This window comes from Rattus norvegicus, chromosome 15 (assembly GCF_021556685.1).
Source record: "Rattus norvegicus strain SHRSP/BbbUtx chromosome 15, alternate assembly SHRSP_T2T, whole genome shotgun sequence".
Classification (NCBI taxonomy): domain Eukaryota; kingdom Metazoa; phylum Chordata; class Mammalia; order Rodentia; family Muridae; genus Rattus; species Rattus norvegicus.
In genome coordinates this window covers 5,412,358-5,422,051 of record NC_141548.1, presented here as the reverse complement: position 1 = coordinate 5,422,051, position 9,694 = coordinate 5,412,358, and the positions used below count along the sequence as shown (strand labels likewise).

The 9,694-nt window shown below is 42.7% G+C and overlaps 1 protein-coding gene across 1 annotated transcript; it reads left to right on the top strand.

Annotated features, from left to right (window-relative positions):
* The first annotated feature begins 1,613 nt into the window (after positions 1-1,613).
* Positions 1,614-8,755, top strand: LOC148000702 (disks large homolog 5-like). The gene is made up of 5 exons (XM_087586949.1): positions 1,614-1,755; positions 2,496-2,658; positions 3,816-3,947; positions 4,406-4,582; positions 8,194-8,755. The coding sequence occupies exons 1-5, from the start codon at positions 1,623-1,625 to the stop codon at positions 8,276-8,278; spliced, it is 690 nt and encodes a 229-aa protein (XP_087443075.1). The 5' UTR covers positions 1,614-1,622; the 3' UTR covers positions 8,279-8,755.
* Positions 8,756-9,694: the final 939 nt, after the last annotated feature.

Here is a 9,694-nt window from a genome sequence, read left to right as displayed (position 1 = left end):
GCTTGGCCGTCATACTTTATAGCATGAGGAATGGACTTGGTGTTTTGGAGAGACTGGATTTTGGAGGATAGTTTGGTGGAGGGTGAGTTTTGCTTTCCAAAGATATGGCTGTGCTCTGATGTTACAAGGGAAACTTAAAGATTGTGGCTAATGATTGCCAGTGTTACATTGACTACAGTTTACAGTCTGATCCCAGACAGACTCGGGATTCTAACTCACACATATCTGTGCTTAAGAAAAAATCAAACAGGTGGAGATTGTCACAAGGGTTGATGAGGCTATGGAACTTATAAGAGCATGACAGCCTGCTTCCTCCAACTGCTATTTCAAGAAATACATATAGAATTATTATAGATTTAAAAGATTGGTCTTTTTTTCTTTCCTTTTCTTTTCTTTTTTTTTTTTTCTTTTTTTTTTTTTTTTTTTTTTTGGTGCTGGGGACCGACCCGGGGCCTTGCTCTACCACTGAGCTAAATTCCCAACCCCTAAGAGATTGTTTTTATACTGTTTCTTGCACTCTTGGGTTGTTGTGAAATATTTCATTTCTTGTGTTTCCTTGGGTTTTGTTTGACTTGACCATACATTTGTATGCCTTTTTGAAAGAAAAATGTACTAATTTTTATTTATTTTGGTGAATTGTTCTTTGGATGACTTTTGTCTGTGGTTCCTCTGAATGCAGTTCCAACGGTGGCCAGAGAGACACCAGATACTGAGTTATAAATGATGGTTAAGCACCCTGTAGGTCCTCAGAGTGAAGCCAGCAGGTTGCCCAGGTCGAACTCCAATTCTAGCTCCCAGTGCACCATGATGTGCTACAGCTTCTCTGCTTCCTCCTGCTCTTCCTTGGCCAGCAGCACCTCTGCATTCTGCCCCTCCATGGCTCTCGCTTGGGTCTCAGTTCCTCCCTCACTTTTGGGGATTTTAACTTTAAGAATGGACAGAAAGTTTACAATTTGATGTTTGTTCTATACCTGAGAAGCTTTTTTGCCAGGAAAAGGGAGTTTCCATTGCACAAAATGGGATGGTAAGACAGAGATTTCAGGAAAAAACATGGGTGAATATATTGAAACCATGACCCCTCTCAAGGCACACTCCATGAAACAACATACTCCAACTTGCATACATTTAAAGGTGAAGGAAAAAAATATTCGCCTCTGGGGAACAGTAACAACTGTAGAAATTGGACTATATGTCACATGCATGGACACTGGGTTTATACATTTCAGGAAGAAGAATATCCCTCATCCACGGTCTTTAGACCTTTGGCTGTTAACAAAGATGTTCTATCCATTTCAAGGTCTGATACAACTCTCCCTCTCCTCAGCAACTGAGTTGTAATGAAGGAGTGAGAACTCTGAAGCTCTGGAAGGAGAGTGAGCGAATGGGTGTTCCTGGCTCAAAAGTGAGTCTCTGGAAAAGCCACTGCAGAAACTGGTCAGTCTGGGTGGAGGTAGTTCGCAAGTAAGCTATGGCATTTCCCACTGACATCACCGGTAGTGTCTTCCCTGGAAATTCTCTTGTATCCAGGAGACACTAGAATGTTCTGTGATGTCAGCAGTGTTGTGGTGACACCAACTGCCTGAGCGATTTCCCTTCATTTCCTAATGGGTTCCCGAGGAGGCATGTTCTCCAGGATCCTCAGTCTCTTTCGGAGGGACAATCATATCCATGCAGGCACCAGACCAAGGCAGAGGGAGGCCAGCCTTCTATCATGTTGGAGAAGAAGACGAATGGAAAGGTCCTTGAGGAGGTCAAGTGAGTACTGGGCAGGGCAAGGGGAGCTCCCTGGAGCAGGTTGGCTTGTGTTGGTCCTTCCAGGAGTAGGACGTATGATTTAGAGCCTCAGTCTTCCTAATGGCTGACCCAGACACAATAATTTCTGATCATTAGTTTGACAGAAAACCAAGAACTGTTATATGTCAAGGGGCTTTCCTTGGATCTCTTTAGTGTCCTGGGCAGTGTCAAAGAATACCAGGATGAGCCTTTATAAGAATAACAAAGTGTCTCTTCCAGGATCGGCTGTTGAAACACTTCATTCTCAGCAGTGTCCTGTAGATTACTTGGGTAATTGATGCCAAGAGGGATACTCTCCTGGTCATATATCAAGGTCTCAGTTACTTTGTCCTTGAACACACATGATTAGGGATTCAAGATGTTAAGCAGTTTGAACTCAAGGACTTACCTGCCTCACATCAGACATTAGCTGAGAAGGTCCTCCAATTCTTCTTGTTTAGGCCAGCTTTAGAATTTCAGTGACAGAGGAATGGCTTTAGGAGGTGTGGTCTATATCTATGATGGCATATGTCATCATATGGCTCTGATGGTGGGAACAGGGAACTAGCTGAGTTCAGCTTAAAGATAGCTTTCTTGCTCTGTCAGGGATTCAAGGTATCTGTAGAACTGTTCATCCTCAGACTTCTGTTTAGAGTAAGCATAGTTTTTCTTGACACTGTGTCCACATATATGCCTGTTTACTGGTATTTATCTACCTACAGAGTTTGATCAGAAGGCATCGTCCCAACCCTCCACGACACCTGTTGAAGAGGAGAGAATGAAGCGTTTGGAGAACATCAAAATTGCTCTCCAGAAGATGCAGAAGGAGAGAGATGAACTCGGGAGAATCCTGGCCGATTACCCGGGAAAGAATTTAAATGACAGGTAGTCACAATGCAAGTTCTGTTAAATCCACATTTCCTCACATCACAGTAGGCTACAACTCCAGGGTGTCCTCATGGTCAAAAGCACTTTCCTGATTGTATCAGAATGTGAAGTTCAGATGGGAATGGGATGGTGGCACAGGCTATTTTAATTCCTACAAACGTAAATCATAGCCTGTGGCCTGATTGAATCACAGGCTGGGAGTGAGGGTAGTAGTGTGTGAGCTCTCATTGTGTGGTTTAAGGAGACTGGACAGGTGTTGGCTTGTGGGAATTTCTAGGTGCTCTGATTATGACCAATCATTGTTGCAATTGACATGGAGGTGCTTTGGGTTCAATAGGTCCTGTGAAGAGCTGGAGGGACCCAATCCCACTTGCTGCCTCACAGTGTGTGACTGGACTGACAACAGGGGATCACTGGTTTTCTCTGATTTTATTCATTGTATTTGGAGATAATGCCACATCCTTATATTTAATTGGCATTCTAATTGTATTTGAGAGAGAGAGAGAGAGAGAGAGAGAGAGAGAGAGAGAGAGTGTTTTGTGTGAGTTTGTGTGTGTGTATGCATGTGTGAGTGTGTTTTGTGTGTATCACTTAAGATCTGGGTATTCTATGTTCTGATTTGGCCTGAGAATTATCCTGTGTCAATTTCCATGGCATGATAATGATGAGGGTGAGAGCCTCACTGTGAGCAGTAGAACATTTCACATCTGCTCAGGTGGACGCACATGGGACTCTCCTGGTGCGTGTTATAAATTCTTTTCCCTGTAAATACTGTTCATGTTCCTTTGGGTTTTCATGTAGCAATAGATTCTATGATTGAGAATTGTTACCTAAGAACAGGAGAATACTCTTCATGGGCTTAAGTTGGAGCCTGGATTGTGACACAGGGTCCTCGAATGTTCTTGGCAAGCTAGTCTATTCCTTCAAACCCCCTCAGGGAGCTCAAGCAAATCAGCTCCCTCCTTCTGTTTCCTGGCACTGCTGTCTCCGTGTTCACAATAATAAACTTAATAAATATCAAATGACCCAGTACCAAGAAGCAAGGGCGTGGCATGTCCTAGGCTGGGGTAGTTCAGGATTCAGTCTGAATTCATGTAATTCTTGAATCCTTCATTCATAATGTTATTTCATCCTTGGACCATGCCTTACCACAGGAACAACTTTGAGTCTGAAATGCTCACGATGCAGCACCAGGAAGTGATGACCGACATGAAGAAAATGAGCGAGCAGGTCAATAGAGCTTTGGTCAAATGTACACACCTCACACTGGAAAATGACTGGTACTGGTGAGTAACTTACAAGGTTGTGACCCCAGCACAGGACACAGCATGTGTCAGCCCATTCTTATCTTTGAAGTAAAGTGAGGATCAGGCTTTTTAGTGTTTGAAGCAGACCAGGAAGCCTGTGTCTAAGGAAGGCTCTAGGACACACAGGACACAGAAAGATTGGCCTCCAAGCGACATTCTAATAAAATGGACAAATAAGCACACATGGGGATTAAGTCCTCTTCTGGGAAAAACTTGAATCAATGGTGTCAGGTTTTTGAGAAGTGCCCTGAGTCTTCTGGAATGTGGCTCTTTTCTCCATTTGACCTGTATCTAGGTCATGCTCCATGGCTACTGTGGACTTGGACTATAATCTGGGACTCTCTTCAGATCAGGACCCTAGAAGGAGTAATGGACTTGGAGACGTGGGAGGAAGTTGGAGACTAGCTGGGAGTCACCATTTTTTCTTTGTGTCTCAGCCGCAGCTTCTGCCCCCTCCTAACTGAGTTGTTTGAGCTGAAGAACAATGCCCAGAGAGCACGGCATGAGAACAGGGAGCTTCTATGGGAACAGATTGCACTGGAAGAGTCTATTAAGGAAACAACAAGGTTCTGTGGGGAAGCCAGTATGAAAATCCGTGTAACAAGCAGCCTCAGGTAGGATGAATGAAGCATCAAGGGCAGGTTTTCCTGATATCTAAGCATAAACCAAGTCAAACCAGTTTAACCTTTCTCCACCTTATCCAGACACTCTCCTAGGTCTCATCCAGTTGTTCATCTCTTTGAACATTTACAAAACTTTCTGTGATGTTAGCTTCATGCAAGAAACTGGAGGATTGACAACCAAATCCTCCTGCTCAACTAGAAAATGCATTTCCTTAAGGGGGATCTGTTGATCACACACTGCACACTTACATGCCATTATGCTAGTGGGATGCCATGTGGTAGCCGTCTTTGTAGTGCACAGAACTGATTAGAGTTCAGTTCAATTGCCAAAAGAATGGCTCTCATTGTCAATCATGATGGGGCTTGTGGACTTTCTCTCCTTTTCCCCGTACATTGAAAATGGTCCCTCCTGCCTGTCCAATACGTGGTTTCTAGTGACAGAGCTTGAGAAGCAGTTTGTCCGTCCTGTTTTATGTCAGTGTTTTAGTGTTCTTTCCTGTGGCTTATGTCCTGGAGCTGACTGGATGAACAGGGATGTAGGAAAGACTTCTCTCAGGGTGAGGGTTTGTGTGAGATATGTGAGGATTAGAGGGATATTTTTGTCCAGCTCTCTCAACCTCGTGTGCCCAAGAAGTGCATTCCCTACACAGGTTTACTCTATAAGGGATGGAGAGCAGTGTCTACGCTCTCACTTGACACATTTCCTTTGCCTAATCTGTATTCAGCAACTGTTCTTCCAGCCTGATGGCCTCCCCATTCTTTTCTGCTTCTCACTTATGATTTCTGTTTTCTCTCTCTCTCTCTCTCTCTCTCTCTCTCTCTCTCTCTCTCTCTCTCTCTCTCCCTCTCCCTCTCTCCATCTCTCTCTGACTCTGTGTGTGGGGGGTGTTTTTTGTGTGTTTGTGGGTACATATATGTGTGATCATGTTTATGACTATGGTGCATATTGTACTTTGGAAGTTGTTTTAATTGTTTGTGATATGGGTGTCTTATATATATAAGTGTGTGTATATGTGTGCTTTTTCACATGTGTGTGTGAAGTCATCAAGTTTCTGAACACAGACACAGACACATATATATATATTTATATATATTGTATAAGTCTATATGTGCATATTTAGAAACATGTAAAAGTATACACACACACACACACACACACACACACACCACAAACACTCTGAGAGAGAAAGAAGAAGAGAAAACATAATCTTTCCAATTACATTTTAAACTGTTCTTAATGGGGTCTTGATCACTATTCAAACTATTTACACTGGGAAAACTATTCATAAACATTGATATTACTTGGAGAAAACTTGAATAGGGTACAGGGATGTGAGGAGAGGCTGCTGTGTGAAATCTATATACCTCAGTGTCGAAACTGATGACTCAGGGCTCTTCTGCCTTCTTTGCTCTCAGTGTATAGTAACACTGGAAGGTCATGTGGCTTGTTGTGTCTTCTCAACATCCTGGTTATGTTAATCGTTACCTGCCACCACTTTCTTTCCAGATTGGCCTAAACTTGGTTGAATATACCTTGGCTTTGGAGTCTGGCCTGGAATTTGTTAATTGAAAGATTAATTTGCTTAGAGTTGAATCTGCAAGCAGAAGATGTCCAGGAGTTATGCTGAGGTGGAATCACATCTTTGCCTCAGACAGAAACTTAGGCTCAAAATCGTCCAAAGCACTCACCCTGTGTTGTGTTGTGGCACTCTTAACCATTGTTATTCAAAATCATTTGATCTGAGTGAAAATCATCTGTAAGGAGGGTTTAGAACAGTGATGACCCTCAGACATTGCTGGAGGTGTCAAATGGGTAGCCCTGTGAGAAGCTGTGTACAACTCTTGTGAAAGTTCAACCTTTTGACACAGCGATTCCAGAACAAGAAGTAGGTGTGAGCAGAGAAACTGTGGCACATTAGTGTTTAGTGGTTCACCTCAGAGCAGCCATGAAGCAAAATTACCCAGATGTCCATCAGTCAGAAAGTGAAAAGGTACAATGTTGTCCAGCCCTTCCATGGACTGCGGCTGAGTTTGATTATACCTGCCAGCATTTGGCTTTGAATTAGCCTTCTCTTACTCGAATTATATCTGATAGCATCCCAGTACAAGTTTTACCTTGGATTGTGATTATGGAGATTTCCTAGCTGTTTGTGCTGGTAGTTTGTTTCCCCTGTCAGGTACTGTATGGTAAAGGGACCTCATATTGAAAAATGCAGCTCACTTTGCATGCACTGGGAAACAGTGAGCAGAGGACTGAAGAGGCTCACCTGCCCCCCCCCCCCAGTGCTCTGTTTCCTGAAATCAGCCTCCTGTGCACGGCCTTGTGACCTTGCTAAGCAGGCTTGGCTAACAGGCCTAGATGTCACATTTCTAATTTCTGATTTTCAGGGGAATACACTTTATTGGCTGAGCTGTCTTTAGGCTATGCTCACTGTGTACTTACCCCACTCCAGGTTTTTTTTTTTCTTATGCCACAATAGTAGACTGGGTGAACCCTTCTATTACCATTAACTGGGAAACTAACCACATTCTGCAAAATACTCTGCTTGTATATGTGAACAAATATATTTGGGTGATTTCAAAAGTGTGTATGTCTGGGTGTCTGTCTGTCTGTGTCTGTATACATGTATGTCTCCATGGACAATATAATCTTCTAATGACCAGGATGAGGAGAGAATGGAGGAAAGTCTGCAGGACCCCCTGAATCAGCAAAAACTGGTCACTGAGCAAAAGGCCTTGTCTGAGAAGATGCAGCATCATTTCGGTGTCACTGAGAGGATTTGAAAGCACAGGATGAGAGGACCCAAGTAGATTCCCTGTACTTATAAACTGTCTTATTGGGTGTGTGACTTTCTCCATAGTTCTCAGCACCTGTCACCTAGGAGCAGCTCAGAATATTTTTCTTGTCCATTTTAAAAGAAATTCCGTCCATGAAGTGTATGTGATCCATAGAGATTCTGGCTATTGTGTACTGATCCCTCCAGTCTGTGCTCTCTTGTATTATCTGAGCCCAGTGCCTTTAGGTCTCCCCACAAATAGTTTTACGATACACATAAACAAAGGAGTGGTATAGTTTATTTTCTGCATGAGTATCTCCTTTAGACTTCAATGCCTACCCTCGGCAAGATTTCCATGCAGCATATTCTTGCCAAGTATAATATCACTTCAGTGTGCATATACTTCTTGAGATATTGTTTCTCTGGATCTTTGCAGATCTTGAGGTTGTCATGTGGACCCCAGGCATATTCCTGCACTGGAGGAATAATAATAGTCTTCATTTCAGTGATGGCCAGACTTCCAAGGCCTTCCTATTGTTTTCTAGTTTGTTCATATCTCTCCTCATCTGACATTGAGACATTGCTACATGATATTAAAATATAATGTATATGTATGATTGGAATTATCTGCTGTTCACTGTTTAATTTTTAGCAGTTTTAAAAGCTGGGAAAATATGCAGGCCTGTGGGATCTCTTACCCTTCTCTCTTGGGCATGAGAGAATGACCTCAGATGAAAGATCATCCTGGATTATCCTGCTGAATTGTGCTGCTGTGTATGGGATAAGTGACATGGCAGGTTCTCACCAGGCCTTTTCCACCCCTAGGTCTGAACACTGCAGCAGAAGCTTTCCCAGGGCACAGAGCAGGACTACAGCTCTCAGAGACAGAACTGTCCACCAGGAGCACTGAGGGTGCAAAGATTGACACCACCTCCCACATCTCAGTCCTTGTAACCATACCAATCTTGGGCTAAATTTGAAAGACCTTGTGATGTGGCCTGGAACACGCCTCATGTTTAACCTTTTGACGACTTGTCCATCAACAACCAACCACTCCGAGTGAGGCAGGTCTACATTCCTCTTGAGGAGATTTTTACCATCTTACCTGCCGTTCTGCTGTGTTTGCAAGGCCAGCAACAGGCTGGAGTTATATGTTGAAGAAACAGCAGTTATTGAATGCTGACTAATTTACTTGTTATATTTGTTTTTAGTTTGAAGTTTGGTTTTATGCATTTGGTTTTATTTGTTTAAGTTTGAAGTTTTGTTATTTATTTGTTAACTTTAGTTTTTTAATTAATATGCTATATTCCTAATGCTATATACATTGAGCTCATTGACTCCCCACTTTAAAATGTTCTTGAATAAATTAATGTTTGCCTAAAAATAACAATGTGACCTTTAACCCTTCACTCACAAGACCGTCCTGAGTCGTGTGTGGTTCTTCCTCCTGTAACAGCACAAGTGTAAGGCAACAGTGGTTTTCTGCAAGTCTCCTGCAGCTTAGGCTTCACCATCAGTTCACAGCCAGCCAGAGCTGCACAGGAAACTGTGCTCTTTATGTAGACAGTTTGTCGTGCTCTGTGGATCCCACATTCATGGCGAAAATTATCCTTGCTTCATCTTGTGCTCACAAATTTAGCTTCCTTTATAATGACAGACAAAGGAGAAACACAGAAGTATTTCTCTAATACATTAGAGGAAATAAAACCATTCAGTAGGGGAATATAAAAAGCGATCAGGACACATGGAGCTGTATGCCTCTGCATTCCTTGTAATATAGCATCGTTTATGTCTGCAGATTTATTGAAATCCAGCAATTTTGGAGGAACGGTATTTTTAAAATTTTTATTAGATATATTTCTTTACTTACATTTCAAACTTTATTCCCCTTCCTTGTTTCCTTCCTTAAGCCCCCATTCCCTTCCCTCTCCCTTCCCCATATGTGTATCCCCTATACATCCCCCTTATTGTTCACCACTATTCCCCTGCACTGCCCCTGGAACATTTTCTTTATTGTTTTTGTTGGTTTTTTTGTTGTTATTCTTTTTCTCCCATTTTTATTAAATTGGGCATTTCTTATTTACATTTTACATGTTATTCCTTTTCCCGGTTTCCTGTCCATCAGCCCCCTAACCCTTCCCCTTCCCGTTCTAAATGGGTGTCCCCTCCCCGTCCAACCCCCATTACTGTCCTCTTCAACATTCCCAACACTGGGGGTTCAACCTTGAAAGTACCAAGGGCTTCCCCTTCCACTGTTGCCCCAACAATGCTATTTACTGTTACCTACGCAGGGTCAGTCCATGTGTAGTCTTTGGGCAGTGGTTTG

Excerpts from the sequence above, each read along its gene's own strand:
- LOC148000702 (XM_087586949.1), top strand. The coding sequence starts at position 1,623 with ATGTTCTCCAGGATCCTCAGTCTCTTTCGGAGGGACAATCATATCCAT. Across the intron at positions 1,756-2,495 it reads AAGGTCCTTGAGGAGGTCAA|AGTTTGATCAGAAGGCATCG; the intron begins GTGAGTACTGGG and ends ATCTACCTACAG. Across the intron at positions 2,659-3,815 it reads GGAAAGAATTTAAATGACAG|GAACAACTTTGAGTCTGAAA; the intron begins GTAGTCACAATG and ends GCCTTACCACAG.